The 25,477-nt window shown below is 37.7% G+C and overlaps 1 protein-coding gene across 5 annotated transcripts in view; it reads left to right on the top strand.

Annotated features, from left to right (window-relative positions):
- raf1b (Raf-1 proto-oncogene, serine/threonine kinase b) overlaps positions 1-25,010 on the top strand; it is a 33,275-nt gene extending 8,265 nt beyond the window's left edge. For all 5 annotated transcript variants that reach the window (XM_026932536.3, XM_026932535.3, XM_034314173.2 and 2 more), the window contains exons 2-17: positions 5,476-5,704; positions 5,959-6,074; positions 7,982-8,084; positions 8,186-8,343; positions 11,297-11,389; positions 12,827-12,980; positions 14,230-14,254; positions 14,350-14,456; positions 15,358-15,475; positions 17,767-17,851; positions 18,154-18,330; positions 18,821-18,867; positions 20,064-20,182; positions 20,325-20,456; positions 22,076-22,210; positions 22,911-25,010. In XM_026932536.3, coding sequence (XP_026788337.3) covers positions 5,504-5,704; positions 5,959-6,074; positions 7,982-8,084; positions 8,186-8,343; positions 11,297-11,389; positions 12,827-12,980; positions 14,230-14,254; positions 14,350-14,456; positions 15,358-15,475; positions 17,767-17,851; positions 18,154-18,330; positions 18,821-18,867; positions 20,064-20,182; positions 20,325-20,456; positions 22,076-22,210; positions 22,911-23,051 — 1,911 coding nt within the window. In that variant the 5' untranslated portion in view covers positions 5,476-5,503 and the 3' untranslated portion in view covers positions 23,052-25,010. The remainder of the gene's footprint in view (positions 1-5,475; positions 5,705-5,958; positions 6,075-7,981; positions 8,085-8,185; positions 8,344-11,296; positions 11,390-12,826; positions 12,981-14,229; positions 14,255-14,349; positions 14,457-15,357; positions 15,476-17,766; positions 17,852-18,153; positions 18,331-18,820; positions 18,868-20,063; positions 20,183-20,324; positions 20,457-22,075; positions 22,211-22,910) is intronic.
- The last annotated feature ends 467 nt before the right edge of the window (positions 25,011-25,477 follow it).

Below are 25,477 nucleotides of genomic sequence, written 5' to 3'. Positions count from 1 at the left end.
AACCAAAAGGTAAAGGTGCTTGCATGGCCTAGCCAATCTCCTGAGTTTATTTATAGAAGATTGTGAAATTGTGAGTCTATCAGAGGGACTCTCATAAAGCTTGGGGAATTCAAGATAATTTGCTAAGAGGAATAGGCCAAAATTGAATCACAGTGCATTGTAAAGCCGTAATTGCCAACAATGGCTTTGCAACGAAGTACTAAAGTTGTTTTTTTGTGGTGTCCGAATATTTTCGGAATACTATTTTCCCTTCAGTGTCATTTTTTAAACATACCTTTTGTTCATTCTTATGAACACTTGTTTGTTCATGTATTTAATTACAAATTCAAAAGGCATTTTGTGTGTAAATTTGAAATGGATGTATGCACTGGATGTATATTAAATAACAAAAAGGTCTGAATACTTATTTCCCCTCACTGTATAGCGTACAGTCATTGGCTGGATGAAAGTAGAAGAGACCTTCAAGGTTTGTATAAATAAAAGTGAATGTTTCTTTTTTCTTGGAAATATAATTAAGAGTACAAGTATTCAAATTTAATAATACTCAAGTAAAGTATTAAATCATACTAAAATCATACTTGAGTATAGTAACATAAGTAAGTAAAACTACTCGAATATTGTCCACCCTGGTAAATGATATATTCTCACATGAAACCTACAGATACAGATTATATAAACAGACTGTACAGCGTTGAGCAAACCGCTTCCTTAGATATTTTATTTGCAGCCTGATAGAGAGGAGACACTGGCTTCACTTTATCTTCATCATATTTTTCTTTCTTTTAGTCTTTTATTTGCTAGACATGAAGATCCGAAGATTGCATTTGGTCTTCAGAGTTACACTGAGTTGTTATCTTAATCAGGAACCGCTAAATGAGTAGCATTTCTGGATTTGTTCTACTTTTTACGTAATCGTATGCTTAGAGAACACAAAATAAAGTATGCATCAGAACTGGGCCAATCTGGCTTCAATCCATACACCTCCTTTACTAGGACTATCGGACACAAACATGGATGGAGGAACACATGATGCTAAACTTATTTAATAATGTTTTTAAAGTAATAGTACAATAACAGTAGAAAGTGTGTGTGTTTTGTTTAATAGCTTTTGCCCAATATACACTGTATTGAAAATATTAAGAATTTTTTAAAACAGGGAATCCTTCCATCTCTTATCAATAAGATTTTATACGATAGCAGGGAGGATTGAGTTCATTCTACATTGGACCACCAAAGGGTGTTTTCTGACTATGATAGTGGACGTTCATCACGTTGAGTCATTCTTTGTCCTTGATAAGTGTGTGTTTAATTAACAGCGTTATCTGTATTTGCCCGGGACTGAGTATGTTTGTTTCTATTTGCGGTAATATTTTTGTTCCGAAGTTCGTATAATCATAGAATCGTAGAATCTGGATTTCCTGAGGAGGATAAAATGCATTTGGGTTTCAATTTGGGGTCCAAGTATGAGTATTGTATTTTTGTCAATGTAGGAATATTATGGTTTTCAAAGCAGGTTTTGGGTGATTTTAGACAAAAAAAAGGTTTAGAGTACAATTCCAGCAGAGCAATGGGGCTCGAGTGACTTGAATCTGTATGATATGATGTTCGTTGAAAAGTTTGATGGGCCAAAAAAGTTTCTGTTTATATATGCACCAGATTATTTTTAACCATTGACTTGCTAAATCAGGTCGGTAGTGTTAAAATCCCGGCTCGCAATGGAAGCACATGCTGACGGAAAGCTTAACAATGTGACTTTTTTGCAAGTGCACAGACCAGCTGAACGAGTTTGTAATGCCGAAGAGATGCACCTCTGTAGCGCTGCGAGCTTGATAGACACGAGGAGGACACAGAATCAGCTGCTTGCTAGAAGTGAGCTATATTATACTGCTTATACTGTATAAGCGATAAACAGATTGAAGGAATTTTGATTTACTTGCCGTGCCTTTCAGCTTGGAAGGTTGGTGCCGTGTGAGCTGAGGCTCTGTGTTTGCAGAAGATCCGAGTCCTCGGTCATAAGAGACATTTGCAGAAATGAATAAACCTCTATAATGAATAAACCTCTGCAACGCCAAGTCAAGCAAGATTTCAGTTGTCCCTGATCCCATATTGAGTACAGGCATGGACAGCTGTTGGCTTGAATTGCTGAACTGCAACAGATTGGGTTAGACATACTTCCTGCTGACATTTTTGTCACCTAGAAAATATATGTTGACTAAGAGTTTTTTTTCTTCTCATACAAAGCCTTAAACACAATTTAGGCCATGCGTATGGCATCTTTTCAACAATGTTTTCAATGAGAAAAGTATAATTCAGAGCTCTTATATCTTTCTGAAAACAGTGCATCTGTAGGGATATAACTGAATATAAATACATTGTTATCTCACAGATGAAAATTATGAATATAATTATGAGACTAATTATGAATATAATTATAATATAATTTTTTTTTTTTTAAACAATGTTTCCATGGCATAGTGGTAGGGTTTTTATTTATTTTTAAAAAACACCTTTCAGTTTAGGCCACACCTTCTTGCAGATACAGATAAAACATATGAATATGTTGTTACAGATATAAATACAGATAGTGAGTGGTATTGTTTTATACCTCTAATCTATCGTAAAGCGAACCCCATATAAAAAAAAAAAATACACAGAACAGTGGCGGTAATGACACAGTACACATTAACTACACAGAATGACAGGAGCGCCATAATGAGGAAATAGGAAGTATAACTGCAAAGTTAAACAAAACTTCGTAACATATGAAATTGTGAGTAGCGTTTTATAAGGGTTGGATTTTATACGCTTGGTCAGGTTGGGGGTGAGTTGGGAGTGTTGACATCCTGCCTGAGGAAACAAGACCATGAATGTGTGAAATGTTGATGAGAACGTTTACATGCCTCCTAAGCAGCGATTTGAACATGGTTGAAAAGGTAGCATATCAGATGGAGCCATGCTGTTTTAGCGATCCTCATGTGATAACAATCTGCCTACCAACATTTCTAGTCCAGGCACTTGATGATTAAGCACTCACATACCTTGGCACATTTTCAGATTGATTGCAAGGTAACAAAATTATGTGCACATAGCTAAGATGTATAAACGCTGGGAGAAGATGACAAACCAAAAATTGCTTCAGTTTGTAGGTTGTGTTGTGTGGTTTTTGTACAAGTTGCTTTAAAACTGATGCTGCAATATTATTGTGTAACTATTATTTTAGGTTTTTTTTAAATATACAGTCAGGTCCGGAAGTATTTGGACAATGACGGAGTTTTTGTGATTTTGCCTTTATACACCACCACAATGGATTTGAAATAAAACAATCAAGATGTGATTGAAGTGTAGACTTTCAGCTTTATTTTAAGAGGTTCCACAAAAATATGGCATTTACCATTTATTAATTACAGCCATTTTCAACAAAGTACCTCCATTTTCAGGGGCTCAAAGGTATTTGGACAATTGACTGGCAAGAAGTTAATTGACCAGGTGTGGTCCATTCCCTCATTACTTCAAGAAAAATGAAGCGGATAAAAGGTCTGGAGTTGATATCAGATATTGAGTTGGCATTTGGCAGCTGTTCGACTGGAGCTACCAGTATGAAGTCCAAGGAGATCTCAATGCATGTGATGGAGGCCATCAATAGGCTGAAAAAACAACATAAATCTATAAGAGAGAGAGCAAAAACCTTAGGTGTGGCCAAATCAACATTGGGTACATTCTTAAAAAGAAAGAAAGCACTGGTGAGCTCAATAACATCAAAAGGCCTGGAAGACCACGGAAGACAACTAAAGTGGATGATCGCAGAATCCTTTCCTTGGTGAAGAAAAACCCCTTCACAACATCAACAGAAGTCAAGAATACTCTGGAGAAGGTAGGGGTATCATTGTCAAAATCTACAATCAAGAGACACCTTCATGAATGTAAATACAGAGGGTTTACAACAAGGCACAAACCACTGGTAACATTCAAGAACAGGAAAGCCAGATTAGACTTTGCCAGAAAACATCTAAAAAAGCCTCCCATGTTCTGGAATAAGATTCTTTGGACAGATGAAACCAAGATTAACTTGTACCAGAATGATGGGAAGAGAAAAGTATGGTGAAAGAAAGGAACAGCTCATGATTCAAAGTATACCACATAATGTGTCAAATATGGTGGAGGCAGTGTTATGTCATGGGCATGTATGGCTGCCAATGGAACGGGCTCACTGGTGTTTATTGATGATGTGACTGCTGACAGAAGTAGCAAGATGAATTCTGAGGTGTATAGGGCTATACTCTCTGCTCACATTCAGCCAAATGCTACAAAACTGATAGGACGCCGCTTCACAGTGCAGGTGGATAATGACCCTAAACATACTGCGAAAGCAACTCAAAACTTTTTGAAGGCAAAGAAATGGAATATTCTTCAATGGCCAAGTCAGTTGCCTGATCTCAACCCAATAGAGTATGCTTTTCACTTACTGAAGACAAGACTGAAGGCAGAAAGACCCACAAACAAGCAGCAACTGAAGGTGGCTGCAGTGAAGGTCTGGCAAAGCATCTCCAGGGAGGAAACTCCGAATTTGAGTTTTGAGAAAATGGGCTTCATTGACTGCAAACAACTTTCATCCAAGTATTAAAATTATGGTTTTAGTTACAATTATGTCCCTTTTGTCCAAATACCTTTGAGCCCCTGAAAATGGAGGTACTTTGTTGAAAATGGCTGTAATTCCTAAATGGTAAATGCCATATTTTTGTGGAACCTCTTAAAATAAAGCTGAAAGTCTACACTTCGATCACATCTTGATTGTTTTATTTCAAATCTATTGTGGTGGTGTATAAAGGCAAAATCACAAAAACTCTGTCGTTGTCCAAATACTTCCGGACCTGACTGTATAACAACACTATGCAGTGTCCTGGACTTTACTTATCTGGTTGATCGACTGTGAAGATTTCATTTGCCAGTAAAGTCATTTTGGGTCCTATTTTCCTCATCCCATTCATTTTGTTTTCTACATTTGCTTTTTTTTTTTTTTTTTTTTTCGAACCAGTTGCATGATAGGGCAGAGTTTACAGACAATTGTTTGGTTTCTTCCATCCAGTACTGTTCTCTTGTCTAGTTAGTATGCACTATCCTGAGTGTTTATTGTCCAGTGAATTTATTGTATATTTTTTCCCTCGTTTGTCACTGTTGTGTACCGTGCTACTGGATTATGTGCTGCACCATGGTCCTGAAGAAATTACATTTTGTTCAAATATAAATGAGTTATATAGATTAATGACAATAAAACCCCACTTGACATGATATTTTAGATATTGGGGTAAATTCTTGTTTGTGAGTGGTTATTTTCTTCTCAAGGTCATTAAATTTCATTTTAAGTTTTGCTTTAATTCTCATCAAGTTTTTTTCATTTTGACAAATTTTGAGTTTGCATTGAAATTCACTCTGTCTATATTACTGATTATAAGTCTTGCTTGTCTTTTCTTGGCGTAGATTGTTGACATTATCGCCATCCAGCCTGATGGAGCATGTCCAAGGGACCTGGAAGACCCTGAGTAATGGGTTTGGATTCAGAGACTCAGTGTTTGAAGATTCCTGCATGTCTCCTACAATAACTAAAAGCTTTCCTTATCGCAGACGCTCATCGGACGATGGGAAAATCACAAACCCTTCCAAAGCTAACACGATTCGCGTTTATCTGCCAAATCAGCAGCGCACTGTGGTTAGTTGGAATGTAACCTACCTGGTACCTGGAATCTAAAACCTTTAGCATTTTCTTATAGCATTTCATAATTCTGGTATTTTTAAAATAATTATCACATTAATTATTTACCATTTTCTGTCTGTGTGTGTATATGTGTATGTATATAATATATACGGTGTCTTCATCGAAAGAAATTTTCTAACTTAGTTCTGTCCTTTATGCATGGCCTGTCTGATAAGCTAGCTGACTTGGTGTGCTTTGGGTTTCTTCAGGTGAGTGTACGACCAGGCATGACCCTGCACAGCTGCCTCATCAAGGCCCTTAAAGTTCGAGGCCTCCAGCCCGAGTGCTGTGCTGTGTTCAGGCTCCATCCAGAACAGCCTCGAAAGTAAAGTCTAGACATTTCATCCATTAAACAGTTTAATTAATGTACAGTTGGGGTCGTAAGTTTACATACGCCTTGCAGAATCTGCAAAATGTTAATAATTAAAAAAAAAAAATAAAAATAAGAAGTATCATAAAAATGCTTTTTGTTTGCAAATTTACACCAATCATCCTGTTCAAAAGTTTACATCCCCCTGGCTCGTAATGTATTATGTTGCCTTCTTGAGCATCAGTGAATGTTTGCACCTTTTGTAATAGTTGTGTACGAGTCCCTCAGTTGTCCTCAGTGTGAAAAGATGGATCTCAACATCATATAGCCACTGATGTAAGGGGTCGAATATGCAGAAGATGCTGGAAAAGTACAGAATGTGCAGGACCTGGAGGATTTTTCTGAAGAACAGTGGGCAGTTTGACTGCTCAGGACAAACAAGGGCCTCATGAACAGCTATCAAAAAACATAAATACAGTCATTGATCATCCAGGTAACAACAAGGAGTATTAAGAATCAAGCAAATGTAAACTTTTGAACTGGTTCATTTGTGTAAATTCAGTTGTCTTGTGGACTATATGTAAACATCTGTTATGTGAAATAGCTTCAAACAAAATGCAATTTTTATGATTCTTCTTATTTTATTTATTTTTCTTTAATTATGAACATTTTGCAGATTCTGCAAGGCTTATGTAAACTTATGACTCCAAAGGTATAACATTTAGACCAATATTCATATAATATCATGTCATGTTCATATAATATTCATATAATATAATACAGAATATAGCCTGTAATTCTGCCTTATAATCATTCTGCCAGCCTTTAACTTGGTCACTGTTTATTATTTCTCAGGTATAGGTATTTGTTTAAAGGAATATTTCTGAGGAAAAATTCGAATGTAGTTGGTCTGCCAGGACAAATTTGGTGTCCAGAATTTGCTCTCTTAATTTTGCACTGGAGCTACAAGGCTACAAGTGCAGCATACTCGGAGGAAAACACTATCTGCCCTCTTCTGCATACAAAAGTCGAGAGGTTTTAGCTTCTTTTAACTAGTATTCAGTATTAAGTAAATTTGACAGTAATGTTGATGTGCAGAATAAATACTGTAATACTGCGGATAATAAAGCCAGCATTTATTTACATCCTCTGTATCCCAAGCCATGTACTAGCATCCTAAATAGTGGCAATACCCCATTAGTGTCATTACTATTCACACATACTGTGTAGTGTATTTAGATGTGTATTAATATGCTTCGCGCAATCATCAGATTGCAGTGCAGTGGAGAAAGATGCATAGCCTGCGTTACGAAGTGTAGCATCTTTCTACCTGAGATGGCTTCAAACCTCAAGTTTTAAATCCAGCAGCAAAATAACAGAGAAGGCCTATTTTTACAAAGTGGAACTTCTCATCATCATCACCACCACTTCTAGCTTTATGGTACAAGTTTGCCTTGAAATTCTGAGTGGTGGGGTCCGACAGGGTATAATGATTGCGGTAAGGAAAGAAGCGATTCTGGTTATCCAAGATGGCTGCCCTCATAGTCTAACTACACAATGTTACACTTTGAAGTTTTGTTCATGTTTATGGCCAAGATCTATAATTACTTGTCACCGAGATTAGCCTACAGGGCACAACTTAAGAAGCGAGTTTTGGACACCAAACTTGCCCTGACTGACTACATTTATACTAGTAAGAGGAAGATTGTGTAGTTCTGAACTATTCCTTTAAGTGCTGTTGTAGTATTTGATAAATAGTAAATACGAAGTAGCATGTACATGGCATGTAATAGTCATGTGTGTAATAGTGGAAAGTCAACGTGGGCTTATATTGTTATTTTGAAGACTTTTGATTTGTAGTTATGTAACTGTTCGGTAAGTAAAACTTGTACAAAAAGTCAGTTTTCCTTCTGATATTTCAGCAAAAAATCTCGTATGGACTGGAACACTGATTCTACCTCACTCATCGGGGAAGAGCTGGTGGTAGAAGTCTTAGATCACGTACCGCTAACGACACACAATTTTGTGAGTTATCTTGAACTTCAGAGGCACTACAGTGCTATGTCAGTGAATGACCCTGTTTAAGTACCCTTGACCAACCAGACATGTTTTTCCAACATTAACAGGTACGAAAGACGTTTCTGAAGCTGGCCTTCTGTGACATTTGCCAGAAGTTTCTTTTACATGGCTTCCGATGTCAGACGTGCGGATACAAATTCCACGAGCACTGCAGCACCAAAGTCCCCACCATGTGTGTTGACTGGAGCAACATTCGACAGCTCCTGTAAGTTTGAGGAGAAAGCCTTATTAGGACGGGATTAGGTTTACATGAGGAGATGGGGGTAAACCCCGTTTTTATTTTGCTGTTCAGAAAGTGTTTTTTTTGTTGTTCTTCTCTGATCAGATTTCAAATTGCTGATTGTTTTTTGAGGACCTCAGCAGTAATCAGATCATTTTAGTGTCACCGGGTATTTATAAGAGAGAATATTTGGAAATGATAGATGTTTGTAGTTGCTGTGGGTCATATATTGCTTTGTCTGTGTACTTTTTTTAAACACTAGGAACTTATCAGAAAGAAGGTAAAGGTAATCAAAAGAAAGATCTTGATCCTGCATGCTGATTAAATTGGCCATTATAATGATGATTACAGCTCAGCTTCTTTAAAAAATTGGGAAGCATGTGTGTGGTGTTTTATCTGTTTCATCTGTTGGTGGCTTCCTGTTTAATTCTCAGACTCTTCTCATAAGTAAGAAAAAAAAGTGAATTATTAAACATATCTTTATGCTTACAATGTACTTACAATATTTACCAATTACCCTGATAATAGCAAGATATACTAGTTGTGTAAAACAGTTAATGTGACTACATAAAGTTTTACATAAAAACGTAGCAGATTGAGTACTGCAGTTCCAAGCACACTGTTCGTCTGACTGGTGCTGATGTGTTTCAGTTTGAGATGTCAGTCATGTTCATTACTGTTTCAATGATTGGCCGTCAGTTACGAGGTTCCGCCCCTTTTGAGAGATCTCCCAGTCATCTTATGGAGAAGCCGTGTGTCCGGGCAGGACAAGTGAAGAGAGCACTGTCAAATAAACATTGTGATATATTTTTTTTTTAATGCAAAACACACTTGCCCACACTCCCAATTACCCCCAGCGATGCAGGGCATCTGGGCGGGACCCAAAATGACATATTAAAAGCCAGTTGTCCAATGAGCTTAAGCTTACCTCCCATTAATACACAGTGTACTTGAACCTGCCATAGAAGCCAGGCTTCACCAGGTTTCTATTGTTGCAGTGTCTGAAGCTTGAAAGGAGATTTTCACACACGCTGCACTGTCCACTGAAAAGAGTTTGCATTAAATGAACAAACAGTGCAATATTTCAGTGAGCTCATTTTAATGAAATTTTGGTAAGGTCGTGCTTCCCATGTAGTTTTAAAGCAGTTGTCCCTGTTAGAGCTGGTATAAAGCCTCACTTTCTATTCACACATGCCACAATATCACAAACATCCATATTAATAGGAAAAGAAGCTCTGAGAAACATGCTCATCCCATGTCTGTTTATGGCTGATTGACATGCAGATGCAATGGAGGAGATAAATAGTTAATTACTGACATCAGCATGAAAAACTAATGCTGTTTGAATAGGGCTCATGGCTTGGCTATACTTATATACGACAGAGTCAGTTTTATTTATTATACTTCTATATTTGTTTACATATGTTTTCATATGTGAGAACTATTTCATATTTTATGATTTCACTAAAAACAGCTGTGGATAAGGGATGTGTAAACTGATGGCTGTGCAGTGTAAAAATTGTTTAGAAGAGAGAGTAGAAAAAGTAAATGCACCCGTTGTACTTAACTAGCAGTAGTTTGATGTTCCTTGCCACCAATTCACACTAAGAGTTTTGCATACAGTGTTGACTATACTCATCACAGACATTCTTTGGAGATACATATCAATGAAAATAGGGCAAGGCCTGGTACAATGGACTACTCTTCAGATGATTACACTACTGAACTCTCTCCTGTAATTTATAGTTCTCCTATATTCATCTTTTAATGTAAAAGCAAGTGCTTTGTTTTGGTGTTTGCATGCTGCACATACAGATGATTGAGGAACTTCTGCTGAAGGCCAGCAGTTTCGTGGCCCTGCTTGCAAAATGAATAGCAGTGAAATCGAAAATTTTATGCTAAAGGTAATTCATTTTGCTAGCAGGGCCACAAAACTGCTGGCCTTCAGCAGAAGGTCCTGAATCATCTGTATTTGCAGCAGACAGATGACAGATTTGGGTTCTGGTGTTAGTTTAATTGTAACCAGAAAATTTCTAATGGAAACTTACAGGAATCTGATGTAAGCCATTAAGCCAATTCCCATTAACATCCATTACATGATGGAAACTCTCACTGAATTTTCTAATGGAGTGTAATGTTTTTTCCAAAAGGGGGAAATAAGAAATCAGAATTGCAGTCATAAGGGAGCGTTTGACCAATATTGAAGGCTAAGGGAAGCTTGTGGATACCAGTTCAGCATGGATAAATTGTCACACACTCATCTCAAAATACACTGTTTAGCTCAATAATACCACTTGTACATAAGGCTTTATAAAACAAAGTAGCAAATGAAGAATATACACAACTTGGAATTATATTGTTGTCTGAAACACTTCTAATGTACAGGTTTGTCTTCAAAATGTTGGTGTGACACCAAACTGTGTGCTGGGGAAGAAAGTGATTCTGGATTCAAGATGGCCGCCACTACTGTTTTTATCTCTGTGATGTCATGTTGTCCATTGTTTTTAGATGCCATTGTGTCCTACAGTCTTAGAAACCACTCAGTTAAGATTATTTGAGATACTGAACAACTCATGTTTTGAGGCGAGTGTGTGATGACATGCCGTTTTACGTAACGCTAACTGTGAGCTGTAGGCTTCAGGTAAATTAGCATTGTAGCTCCAGTGCGAAACTGAAGAAGTGAACATCAGACATCAAACATGTCTTAGCTGGTTGACAACATTATTAGTGGTAAGGGGAAAAAAGTGTACACTGATTTTTTTTGGTTGAATTATTGTTTTAAATAGTTACACTTTTGCTGCATTATGAGATACTAGCCTATTCTGACTTTAAACCAAGACCAAGAGTTTAATTGTTCATAGTATTCCAGTGTTATGTCAAAGTATTATCAAGTGCATAAATGGCATGCACTAATGTCCTGCCTATCTTCCTCTCTCAGTTTGTTTCCCACACCTGGAGAAGGTGGAACTCCATCGCTACCGCCTCTCTCATCTCGGAGGATGCGAGACTCTTTATCCCGACTTCCTTCCAGGTCAGTACTCTGAGGCTGATTTTTTATTTTTTTGTCTAAAAGTCTTGAACATTTGTTAAAATCTTTTAATATTTCTTAACTGAAGCATTTTCAGATACATCCAAAACTGTGTAAAGACTACAGTTTGTCATGATGCTCTTTTACATTCCGCTCAGTGTTACAGTCTCGTAGTCTGAAGCCCATTTGAGGAAGTTTAGACAAAAGCTTACTGAAGCTGAATTCCCCTGGAATATGTGGTCATGTGGCTTTGGATATGGAAATAATGTCAGACACAACAGACTTCAGAGTTCCTGCAAAATGAATGCTAATTCCTAACACTGCCGAATGAGTAACCCAGCAAAATGTCCCTCCTGGAATGACTGGGTAATCCCAGTGAAAATTCTCCAAACTGGTCTCTAGTTTAAATCACTGGCCCATTGCACATACATTGTACTTTCTCTTAATGATGATGTTGGAATCAAGAAATGGATTTATTATATTAGTGTTGAGCAGGAGATACAGTAATAGTTGAAAGAGGTCCAACATTTATATTTCTATTTAGTTCATACATTGGCTGCAGAAGCTTAAAAGCTTTTATTGAGATTGACATAGAGATAATGTGCAACCAAGAAGGCAAAGTAATAGAAGATATACAAAAAAGTGAAAAAGCATGAAGATGCTTGAACTCTGCTACTGGTGAAACTCGTTTGTAGATGGCAGGACCAGTGCAGCGTTCACATTCATAGTACAAACCGTGACAAGCACAAGAGAATGAAATTTACACAATTTTTCCCTTTAGCCCAAGATTACTCACTCACCCGAGATAGATTGAGTATCTGCTTCTGTAGTTTTGCTTTGGAATGGAATAATGGAGGTCTAGCTCACCAAAACCCTTCTCCATTAAACAATAGGGAGATTTGGACATGTATGTACAGAAAAGCTTTGTGTGAGATAGACTTCCTGTAGTCATGTTATCCAGTGTCCAAAAACTAATGAAACAAACATTGGACATCAAACAGTGGATAAAGTTAATTTTTGGCCAAACTGTTACTTGAAAAAACTATGCAGCATTGAAATGCAGTATTTCTCAGGAGTGTGTGTGCCAAACTGGCCTGAGCCATTATTAAAGGCATCAAGCCATTGCATTAGCTTTAGTACTAATGCATTAGCACAAATCAGAGGGATCTAATCAGTCTTTAGATCAGGAATTCCGCTTCACAAAGCCATGTTAAAATGCTTGGTCATTATGATTTGAGGCTCATGTTTTATAGCTGTCTCAACACTGTTAAACGTCTCAAACCTGGCAACAGGTGCCTGTATAGTCTTATAGTAGTTGTATCATCAACAAACATACACTATGTTTACAGTGCTGTTGCAGTATTATTTTAGGAAGTGTTCCTACATACAGTTGTTGTATTTGAATGAAGACCCAAAACCCAGTGTTCTCTTTTTTTTTAGTGCTCATCACAGACACTCCACACCTCATGCCTTTAACTACATTGCGCCCTTGCCACCCTCCAGCGGTTCTCTCTCCCAGAAACAGCGCTCCACATCCACACCCAACGTCCACATGGTCAGCAGCAGCCTGCCTGCGGGCGGGGCTTCGTCTGAGGTGAGGAATCCAAACCCGACTTCATGGCAGTTTGCGTTTTTCTTTATTTTGCTCCTATACTCACACGAGGGCTCTATTTATATGTAGGCACAAGCATAGTTTAGTGGTGTACCAGGGTTAAACTTAGATTTAGGAGGTGTGGGAGCTCGATGCCCATCTTGGGTGGGAACAGTTAAGTGTTCTCGACGTTGATATCATGGAAATGTGATTAAAAGTTTGGGATAAATCTCTTTATTGTGTTAAGGTCATAATTTAACGAACTATAGTTGGGTGGCCAGACTATAAGTATTCCCTATTTCTCGTGAGTCAGTTTTGGCATTAAAAATATATGAGACTAAATGTGTAGCAGCCTGGGAAACACTTCACATGGTCAAATTTTGACATTATCTGTTAGATTTGGAAAGCTAATTTGCACATAGAATTTGATGATGAAGATGATCTTTGCAGGTGGAAAGGCAAGGCAAGGTTAGAAAGGAACTTAAATGAAAAACATTTCCACATTGTTTTGGTAAATATATAGAGATGTCAAACTCAATTTTGGTCAAAACCAATTTTTTTTTTTGTAATTTGTACCAATTTTCCACAAATCAGCCCCAGCCACATATGACTTGTTTTCCCAGACTGCCACACACAAATGAATGAAATGAACGCTAGCATCTTTTGACCTCTTTTGATAATAGTCAGGTAATAAACATTTCCTCTCAATTTCACTCAAGTCTTACCTCTGGAGCATTGTTGATGTGATTAGCGAGTTCAATGACCAACACTTTTTGGTTCTGCTTTTTGCAGATTTTTGTGTAAAAGAATTAGGATTCTTACATTTTTGGTATATCCGTAGTTGTATGGTAAACTATTAACCTGTTTAGGAAGCAGTCATAGATTTAGTTAACATGCCCCTTTAGGATTGGGACTGTAGCATGAGCTTCGACTCAGGGAACAACACAGAGCCAAATTAAGGCAACACTAACAGGACAAACACTAAACTACACTACACTAGTGGGGTCTAAACAGACGTACATTTGTGGGTGCTGGAGTATTTCAGAGACAGCAAAAGCATTTAAAACAAACGTTCCCGGTACTTATACAATAAAGCAATGTATATATATATTTTTCTAAGAAGACAGGATTAAGTGTGAGACCTAGACTTTCCATATTCCACTTTTGAGCCATTTGAGATGTATTACATTTTGATACCAATTCAATCCTATTCACAACTAAACACCTTTCTGTCTTTCTCCTTTCCCAACAGGATGCCTCAAAAAGTCAGGACTCAGGTCAGAATGTTATTTTAAAAAAAAAAAAAAAATTCGTTAAAATTTAAAAAGGTGTTTTCACATCAGTTCTGTCTCATTGTGTCTTTCCTGCACAGGAAGACCTCCTAATCTCAGTCCCACAGGCTGGTCTCAGGCCAAAACTCCAGGCCCTGTTCATAGAGAAAAGGCATCTTCATCTAATACTCAGGACAAAAACAGAATAGTAAGTTTCAGTTTTATAACTGCATGTTATTCAGTCACACACTGTGGGTCGCTTATGTTTCTTTAATCTGTCTTGATCCTTTTGACCACTTGATCATTGAAGAAGGCTAGAGTGGACATATGCTAATAATATTCTGATTTATCATGATGTTCAACGCACAGCAGGATTATTGTGGACAAAATCATTTATATTCACGCTCTAATGTACAAGCTTTGCACTTTTGTTTAAAATACAGTGATACAGTCTTCAGCTTATAAACATGACGAGCACTTTAATACACTGTTGAGAATTTTGTTGTGTGCCCTTTGACTTAATGAAAGCTCCAATGTTGTAAAATATAAAAAGCAATTTAAAATTGCTTTTTATATTTTACAAATTAAATATGATGTTTTTCAGAACAGTAAAGTTCATCTTTAAAAATGTAAGAGTGATTTTACAATTTTGGGATAATATTGTCATTATTGTTTGGTAATAAAATGTATTTTTGGCACATGGCTCGACCAGAAACATAATAGCATGATCCTAGTTGCAATTTTGCTAACTCGGTATTCATTTGGTAAAACATTTTCTTTATTGTCCTTTTTTTCCCTCTTTGGCAGCATTTTTGAATGAAACCTCCCATCAACAAATTTGATTCGTAACAGATTTCTGTTTATTTTACAGTGATCTCAAACATCTCAACATAATTTGGTGATTTTGTGTATATGTATTGTACTATTTCTAATTTGCATATTAATAGAATCTGCCTTTCTTGATTAGAAGGTGCTCCTTTGCTTCTTTCTTTTGACCAGTGATTTTTATTTATTTTTTTTTTAAATTTAAAAGTCAATATCGAAAATGGCCTTTAAAGGAATTTTTAGTGTGTAATTTGGGTACATAAACTGTAATTCCTTCCCCTCAGCGACCCCGGGAAAAGCGAGACTCTTGCTACTACTGGGAGATCGACGCCAGCGAGGTGGTTCTGCACTCCCGCATTGGATCAGGGTCATTTGGGACAGTTTACAAAGGGAAATGGCACGGTAAGCATTACAGGTATTTAACATGGTGATCAGGGTTAACGGAATATAATTTAAATATTTCACCCACATGCTCAATCCAAATGTACCTGAATGCATGATAGCAGACAAGCTTAATATTTTTGCCTGGGTTAGTTTCTAACTAAGCATACAAAGAGCAGGAGACTTCTTGTGTGTTGAGCAAGTGTATTGCAATGTTTCAATGGAAATTGCACCATGTTTTATACAGACTGAAGAGAGTTATTACTCCCCTTCAGATGCCTTGGTGTATTCAGCATGCAAGGTTGCATAAAGAATACACGGTGTTCCTACATTGGCTGCATGCCATCAGCTGCCTATAGTCTACAAGGGCCTAATGCTGCTAGTGTGATTAGTGCATGTTTGAGATATGATATCTCTCCTCTCTTCCTCCCCCCAGGGGCCGCATACACCTGCTCAGTACCTGTGCTCAGTGTTTTACATGATAGACGACAGTATTTTAAGATTAGAGTAAATAACAGGTGTCGGATAAGAGTGAGTGCACAGACTTGAAGTTATACACTAAGTGGTGAGAAGCAGATGGAGAGACTTTAAGCAGGAACCTGGTATCCATTCATCATAATGATTCCATTCATGTCTAGTCTAATGTGTTCATGTTCAGATTGTGGCCTGGTCCTTCATATAGCTTTATTTTTGTCCCTGTATTGCTGCCACACCACCTCTTTTTGCTTGCTGATGGTACATGGTACATGTTTTTATGACATTGCTACGTTTTTTTTTTTTTTTTGGCTATTTTTATAAAACTAAAAAAGACAGGTTTTATTGTTACATATACAAGTGCCATACAGAGACCATCTTTTCTTTTCAGCTTGTTAGAAAGCTTGGGTTAGAGCTTGGGTTAGAGAGTCAGCCATGATATGACACACCCAGAGCAGAGAAGTTCAAGGGGTTTGTTCAAGGGCCCTGATGATGGGTTTTGAACCCCTGAGCCACCACTGCACTGTATTAATCACTATGTTAATCATAATAATGTGCACATTATGACAAGCATTTTACATTTTGAAAAATGGCTGTTATGTTATATTATGACTAGCCTCTTGTATGATGTTTAGAAACAAAAGTCTTCTCGCCTGCGTTTGTCATCACTCTTGATGAACACCAGCGATTGACTCCTTCGCATAATGTGATTTCAGGGCACTGCCACAGTCAGGTATCATTATTCGGGAAATTGGACCTAATGCATTTACACTATTATAAAATCCTTAAACTTGGGATACACAGTTACAGAGATATCCTCATCGCCCCTATTTATATCAGTGGCTGGCCCACCCGTGAAAGCTGTGTTGGAGCTAGGGGTTACACTAGAAACATGAAATATATTTCTGTTTCTGTTAACACAGGAACACGCTGTCAGAGTGGAGATCAGACTTATCCGAGAGTCGAAGAACAGAACTGCTGTTTGTTGAGGAATGCATTTTGCAACACTAAAACAGAGTCATTTTTAACTGTAATAAAATGCTTCTTCTGTTTTTTTTTTTTCTTCTGTTAAAATCCTCACCGCAACCAAAGATTAATTCGACAAGCTGTTATAATGGTTCTCCTTATAGATTTAAAAGAAATCTTGCTTAAACAATTAGTGTGATTTGTTGGTTTCTTCTGAAACAATATTTTGTCCTAATTTCATTGCTTAAATGTTCCATCACAAATTTAAGCCTAAGCCTAAGCCTACACAGACTGTAAAGCCTGTAGTTAACGCTACGTTTGAATAAAAAAACAAACTTTTGTTGGACCCGTGACAGGCCTTTAGTTATGTTTATGTTAAAGATACGGATTGGCAAAGTTCCTGAAATGTGTTGTTTTTAATTTCTGTAGCTGTGGCAAGTGGGAACGTGTGTGTGTGTGTGTGTGTGTGTGTGTGTGTGTGTTCACGCTACAGTAAACACTTGGCATTTGTTATGATAGTACAGTGCATTCTGAACTGAAGTGAATTAGACCACAAGTAGGCTTACCAACCTGGTGCAAGAGCAAACCTCGCTTAATAGCCTTTCAACTTGTTGGCCACTTTCTGAAAACATTTAAGTTCTTTTGAGTGACTGCTGGCATTTGAGTTTTCTTTTCAAACCCTTGCCCACACTAGTTTACCCAGGCTCACCCATTGTTCAATTTCTGGCCTCGTCACTGGTTTATATATGAAAGATTGAAAAATATCACACTTTTTACTTCTCCAGATGTGCAAAGACAAATTGCATGTAACAATGTTGTGCTGATCTGTACTACTCATGAAAAACTAGACTTACTCTATGCGCCTCATTTAGGTGATGTCGCTGTGAAGATATTAAAGGTCAAAGATCCTACACCAGAGCAGTTTCAGGCTTTTCGCAATGAGGTGGCGGTTCTGAGGTGAGAGACATGGGGAGATATTTCTCCAGCAATAATGCAAATTATAAAGGTTTTTCTGAGGGATTAGGCAACCCACGTAATATATGTTGAAAATAGAAACATGAGCTCATACTTTATGCTAAAACAAAAGAATGTCACCATTGCTATTCATGCCTGATATTCAAATTTAGCCATTACCTTTCATTTACTGTTAGCATCTGAGTATCGCATATGCTTTTTTTGCTCAAAGCACTTCTCTGGAATAAAGCGTTTAGTTCTGCCCTGACCTACCATCTTATATGTCTCTGATCTAACCACTACAGAAAGACTCGGCACGTCAATATCTTGCTATTTATGGGCTACATGACCAAAGATAACCTGGCCATCGTGACCCAGTGGTGTGATGGAAGCAGCCTCTATAAACACCTGCACGTCCAGGACACCAAACTGCAGCTGTTCCAGCTGATTGACATCGCCAGACAGACCGCTCAAGGCATGGAGTGAGTTAACAAGGAAGGCTTTAGCGCCGTAACAGTCAACCGCTCTACAGTCTACAGTCTGCAAATATTGATCTGTGTTATGATAAATCACAAGACATGGCATTATAGTAATATAGTGAGTATATAGTAGTATAAGGTTAGGCTTGAATATTCATTGCGGCGTGTTGAGCAGAGAGTTGGGGAGTTGAGTGCCGTGGTTAATGAGGTGGAGAGTCATTTTCAAACAGTCTGCAGCATTTGTGTTTTCCATAGCAGATTAAGTTTGGACTTTTTCCACCCCATCAACAAGTGAATGCCTCTGTTTTTAGAAAAGGGCTAAGAGTTCACTCAATATAGGGGTGTTTTATATGTAAACATACAGGCATTTTTTTTGCGCTTGAGAGAGAAAAGGATGGTTGTCCTGCAATGCAGACAACAACTAATGGTGTCAGTGTGTTATATCTCATGGTTGTCAGCATTTTCTGTTTTAATTTTTTTATATTCCTTCTAGCTATTTGCATGCAAAGAACATAATCCACCGGGACATGAAGTCAAACAGTATCCTTTAAATAGACTATTTCTGAATCGAGAAAGACAAACAAGACGAAGGTAGCACTTACTATGAAAGCCTATGTTATACCAAGCATTTTTTATAATCTAATACCCTACCAAGCTCTAATAAAGTAATATAATTAAAGGAATAGTTTGGAAAAAATGTACATTTACACCCATTCATTTACTTGAAAAACAAGTTTGAAAACAAGTTTGTTTTTTTGCAGTGGAGCCATTAGTTGAAGGTAGCTAACCAGTGACTAGCTCACCCATACTATGGATCTCATTTTTGTAAATATAGACATGCCTACATCTATGGATAACCATAGTATTTATGATTTTTGACTCCTTGCTACCGCGAGACAGGAGTCACCTGAAAATTGTGCTTTTCTACTTTTTTACAGCTAAAGAAGCCATCAGACTAAATGCAAATATAATTCGCTTGGTGGAAAAGGCAATTCACTTAAAGGAAATAATGCAGGAATTGAAAGACATGCATTTGCCTCTGATAGCGGTTACTTTTGCTTCACACCTATTTTATCTAGCTTTATCTAGCTAAACTTATGAATTCTTGTGAGCTAATAGAAAGGAAGTAGGCGGGACTGTTGGCTATATGGTCATTAAAAGTGGAGCAGCTAAATATTTATTACTAAGTAGAGGTCACACTGGACTTTTGCCTTTTTTTTTTTTTTTTTTGCTGTTGATTGGCACACGTATGAAACAATGTTTAAAATTTACTCTCCGTCCATTAACACACGCTCGGGTTTTTGTGGTAAAATACCTCCAGTGTGTGGTGGTTCTGCAGGTGAAAACACCTTGTTGATGAAATGTTGGAGGAAAGGAAGCTGAGAGGAAGGCTATGGTAACTCAAATAACCACTCTTTACAATCGTGGTGAGCAGAAAATCATCTCATGTACACACCTTTGGGCAAACGGGTTCCACTCAAGAACAGGATTCTGAGGCTACATTGGGCATTTGAAGACTGGAAAAGGAGCAGGTGATGTTTTTTTTACAGTCGTCTGTGATGTATGTTTATAGTTAGGATGCAGTTAGTCGCCATTGCAGTCAGTATACTGGTTGGTCATAGTTCAAAGATCAGCAGTCAAACAACAGGGGGCAGGGGCATGTAGTCGCCAGGATTGTTTGATGCAAGGTGCTCATGGTCCTGTGAGTTATCTCGGCCCTTAAGTCACATCTCTAGACATCTTCCTCCATGAAGGCTTAACAGTGAAGATCGGAGACTTTGGTTTGGCCACGGTGAAGGCAAGGTGGAGCGGCTCGCATCAAGTAGAGCAGCCTTCAGGATCTATCCTTTGGATGGTAGGTCAAAAAACAAATGTTTTTGAGTGTCACATTATTTGATTTGACCTGATTGTACTTACCCAACAGAAAAGGGAAATGAAGCATGCTTTTGACTACTAATAGCAATGTAACATACGCAAAAGCTGTTTCTGTGCTCCAGGCTCCTGAGGTGATCAGGATGCAGGACAGTAATCCCTACAGTTTCCAGTCAGACGTCTACTCCTACGGTATTGTGCTTTATGAGCTGATGACCGGGGAGCTCCCATATTCTATGGTTGCAAACAGAGACCAGGTAACTACACAAATCACAGTGAATAAATTTTGCTAAGAAACAATCTCATTTGTGCCTAAATTAAATATGCAAAAGGGAAATACATACATACAGATACATACAGATGGGTGTCAAAGAACAAACTGGTGGCTCTGTTATGCTGTATGTGGCATTTTACTGTCATGGTTTGGGTACGTTTGTCTATTTAGAGGGAGACGTCACTGCAAATCAATATGAAATCTGACTGATCACCTTTATCCTACGACGAAGCATTTCTCTCCCGTTGGGAGTGGTCTCTTCCAGGATGACTCCGCCCCCATCCTCAGGGCTCACTGAATGGTTTGATGAGGGTGAAAGTAATATGAAATCACATGCAATGGCCTTTGCAGTCACCAGATCACAACCTAATTAAACACTAATCATTTTGGAGTGACATTTTAGAAGGCACTCTCTACATCCATTATCAAAACACCAACTGAAAGAATATCTTTTAGAGGAATGGTGTTCATTTCTCCAATACTGTTCCAGAGACTGTTTGCTGAATTGATACTGTTTGGGTGGTTACTAACAAACTTTTATTTTGGATTTATTCCTACAATTTGTCCCCGTCTGTGTATATACAGTCCCCTCCAAAAGTATTTGAACAGCGAGGCCAGTTCTTTTGATTTTGCTGTACATTGAAGACATTTGGGTTTGCGGTCAAAAGATGAATATGAGACGATCAGAATTTCAGCTTTCATATCAGCTTTTCTTGATATTTACGTCTAGATATGTTAAACAACTTAGAACATGGCACCTTTGGTGGGAGACCACCTAATTTTTAGGTGAGCAAAAGTATAGGAACATATAGGAAAGTAAATTAAAGTACGTAATACTTAATATTTGGTTGCAGATTCCTAGCTTGTAATAACTGCATCAAGCCGGTGACCCACTGACATCTCCATACTGTTGCATCCTTCTTTTGTGATGCTTTTCCAGGCTTGTACTGCAGCTTCTTTTAATTGTTGTTTGTTTTGGGGGTTTGTCCCCTCAGTCTCCTCTTTGGGAGGTGAAATGCATGCTCAGTTGGGTTAAGCTCTGGTGATTGACTTGGCCAGTCTTAAACCTTCCACTTTTTTCCCCTGATGAAATCCTTTGCTGAGTTGGCAGTGTGTTTTGGGTCATTGTCTTGCTGAATAACTTTTACTCCTCAAAACATAGACAAACACTAGCTAGTAGCTATGAATAATTATCTGTACTAGTGTAGCACAAACACTGTGTACATCATACATGAAAGTAGCCCTACAGTTCTTCACTGATGCTATTGAGGTTCATCAGCAGTGGCTCCAAGTTGGTGTATTATAACTTGCGAAGAGCCCAGATGCTAAATTTAGCCTCAAACATCAGTGGGCACTGGGCATCCAGCTCTGGTTGGTAATTTGTGGCAGAGGAGCCTCCCTCACGCATTTCTTTAGACAAAGTACATACTCAGGGTCCTAGCCTTGCAATTTTCAGCTCACTCAGCCCAAGCATCTAATTGGTTTTGTATATCTGGTAAAGAATTCTGATCTTCTATTGCAGGCTTTTCAACCCAGAGAAGCTTATTCTGCATTATGCATGTGTATTGCATGATGGAATAATTGTAACAATCTCTTTTGTAGATCATCTTCATGGTAGGAAGAGGTTACTTGTCTCCAGACCTAAGCAAACTGTATAAAAGCTGCCCCAAAGCCATGAAGAGACTTGTCGCTGACTGCATTAAGAAGTCGAAAGATGACAGGCCGCTGTTCCCTCAAGTAATCACTGCTATGATGATGTTTTTGGTTTGGTCATGAATTTTTATTTGCAAACATTAATTTGTTATTATGGCAAATTGCTGTGGTATGAGAGGAGTAAACGATTTGGAAGTGCTGTTAGTGGAAAATAATCAAAATCAGCTTGGTAACGTATCATATCGCCCTGGTGTTGCTTATTTTCCTGTAACAGCATGCCCCATGTTTTATTTTTTAACTATGTTCTGTTCCCAATTTAACAATCAAAGTCCTATTAAGCCACGCAATCTTTTTAGATTTTAGGTAATATAATTTAACATAATTTATTTTCAAATGATCTTATATGCAGTTTTTACAATACAACAGTTATAACAAATGAATGAATGAATGAATGAATAAGCACATGAGAAGAAATGCTTTAATCCCATCTCAGGTACTTCAAAAGCTGGGGTTAAAGTAAACACACTTGCTTTACTAGACAAATATGTATGTAGACAAAGAGCTTTTCTGCCATAATAACTATTCAGTCTGACCCAAAATATCTGATGGTTTTTCAGTGGACCACAAGGAACGTTTTAGGTGCTGTGAAGCCACAACCATCACTGAGACCAGGGTTAAGTTAAATAAAGCGTCATTGTTCTGGAGGAAGACTGTAAAAAGATGGTGGGATAATCTGAATTTAAAAGACATCGCATATTGATACTTGTTTTTTTTTATTCTTTAGATTCTGGCATCGATAGAGCTGCTGCAACACTCGCTTCCCAAAATCAACCGCAGCGCGTCTGAGCCGTCTCTTCACAGAGCCGCACACACGGACGACATCAGCATTTGCACTCTGACCTCCACCAGGCTGCCTGTCTTCTAATATGGCTGCCTTTTTTTTTTTTTTTTCCAGAAGTTCCTTCTGCTAGACCTGGAGCACATTAATGTATTTAAATTATTTCTCAGAATGAAGCACAAGAGCAGAAAAAGCAAAGCAGAGGAGGATCTCACTGTTCAGCTGAAGATAAGCTTCTGGCATTGCCATTGAAAAAAAGCTTGCCTTTTACACCTTTCTTGGTTTTGCTAAAAATGTAATTATCATATTTGACTGTGTTCCTTTCACAGTAGATAGAAAGGTCAGTTGAGTAGAAGACATGCCCAGAGAGCACTTTTTATTATTACACTTAATTTATTCTGTCTCATTTGGTGTGATGAGGTATACAGCATAGCATTAAATACGCTATTAATAACCTGGGTTTTAGCTACCTAACTTCGAACATGCTCCATCATAAATATTGGGTCAACCAGTAATTCCTGGCATAGTGGCTTAAGAATGAAAATGCTGCTATGAGTTGTCACTCAAACTATACCAAAACAGCAGTTTTTTTTTCAAACCCCCCCCAAAAAAAAAACAAAACAAAAAAAAAAACCAAACAAACAAAAAAACGGCAGTTGAGGCAATTGACATGAATCTGAAATGATTGACAATTTTGTAGGTGTCTCTCTCGTCTCGAATTGATTCTCACATGAAAGATGCGGTGCCTACGCTTTCTTTCAAGTCAAATGGAGAATGTTTTGGGTTCATTAATGTGAAATAAAATCAAAGTATGTTTGACTTAGCTAACATTAGACAAGTATATAGTTAACATCTGGCCAGCCAGTGCAGATGTGTTCAGGCAGTGTGGCTAAGCCTGTCACGCTAGAAACATTTCTATATATATGTAATTTATATTTTATATATATATATATATATATATATATATATATATATATATATATATATATATATATATATATATATATATATATATATATATATATAAAAATATAAAATATGGTGTTACAGTAAATACCAGGCACTTGGAGGGAAAAAAGGTTGCCGTTCTTCTAGAAAAAATTTACTTGCACACTTCCTAACTGCTGCATGTACCATCTTTTTCTTAGAATAGGAAGAAAGAAAGTGTGCATGTAAAAATGCAGGACTGCACACTGCTCCTCTACAGGGTAAGCTGGTCTGCAATACTATATCAAAGCTCAGAGTATTGGCTGATACTCGACACTGATCCAATACCGACATCCTCTCAGGAACTGAGGCCTGATGGTGGGATTTATGACCTGTCCTGTGTGCATACATGCATGAACCGTGTAGCGTTCATCAACATAATACACACTCATGGCATGAAACACATCAATCAGATACCAGTCCAGTGTTTCAGGCCTGTATTGGATCAGTGTGTTCGTTTTACAAATCCATCACTAATCTATCCTTCGTCATTCTAAATGGTCTTCTCCTTTCATGTCACCATTTTTACGAGAGTTTAAAGTCTAAGCGAGGTTTTGGTTGTCTGCGGGAGCTGAGCTCTTGATAAGACTTGTAATCGCGCACACAGTTTGATATTTTAACAGCAAAACCCGACCCACAGAATTTCCAGACGATCCTGAAAGTGCTTTGGGACTCTTCACGTACTAGTCATACTCCGTTTTAATGATGCCGCTTTCACCATCTAACAGAAATTGTGTATTTTCCATAAGTGCCAACTCTACCAATGGCTTTTATCATTTGAAGGTGTAGACTGATCGTTCTCTTAAAAAGCAAAGATAGATGTATCCTTCAAATTTATGCTTTAAATCTCTTTATCGAGTATCAGGTATTTCCCATTTTAATTTGTCTTTCTAGGGTTGTATATAATTTGAGAATCAAAAATGAGAGCATATCAATGATTATTATTGAGTTTATAAGACATTTTCTTCTATATTTTGACCTGTTATTCTTTAGCGAGGTCCAACTTGTGCACTTGAAAGACTGTTAATGCTTTGTATTTTAATAAAAGTAAGTTAAATACACAGTTCAGTCTGAATTACTGTATTGGCTAAATAGGGTTTCGAGTCTACTGTCTGGCTATTATTTGAAATGGCTACTATTTTAAATGCAGCTATTGTTCTGTATTTTTGGTGGATGCCATTTTAACTCCTTTGTTGTATTGGAGCATTTCACTGGTAACTTTGCAGAAACCCAATACTGCTGATGTGACTTGAAAGGATCTTCCCTTTTGCCCAAATGTAATTGGCTAACCCAGGCATGTTTATTGTTCAAAATAGTTTTTTTTTTTTTTTTTTTAAATAAAGCTAATGTATAAGGGCATGTTAGAACTACTAGTTTAGCACTGTGCAAACCGTATACCTAAAAATGATCACACACTCACCTTGAAACATACATAACCAGTTTAATAAACTAGCAGCATAGCTGGGAGCGGGCGGGAGTGCTAAAACTTTCTATGAGATTGGGATTAATCTTTTATTAAGAGCTAA

The sequence above is a fragment of the Pangasianodon hypophthalmus genome, chromosome 20 (genome assembly GCF_027358585.1).
Source record: "Pangasianodon hypophthalmus isolate fPanHyp1 chromosome 20, fPanHyp1.pri, whole genome shotgun sequence".
Lineage (NCBI taxonomy): Eukaryota > Metazoa > Chordata > Actinopteri > Siluriformes > Pangasiidae > Pangasianodon > Pangasianodon hypophthalmus.
The sequence above is the reverse complement of the archived record's forward strand: the minus strand, read 5'-3'. Positions and strand labels throughout refer to the sequence as shown.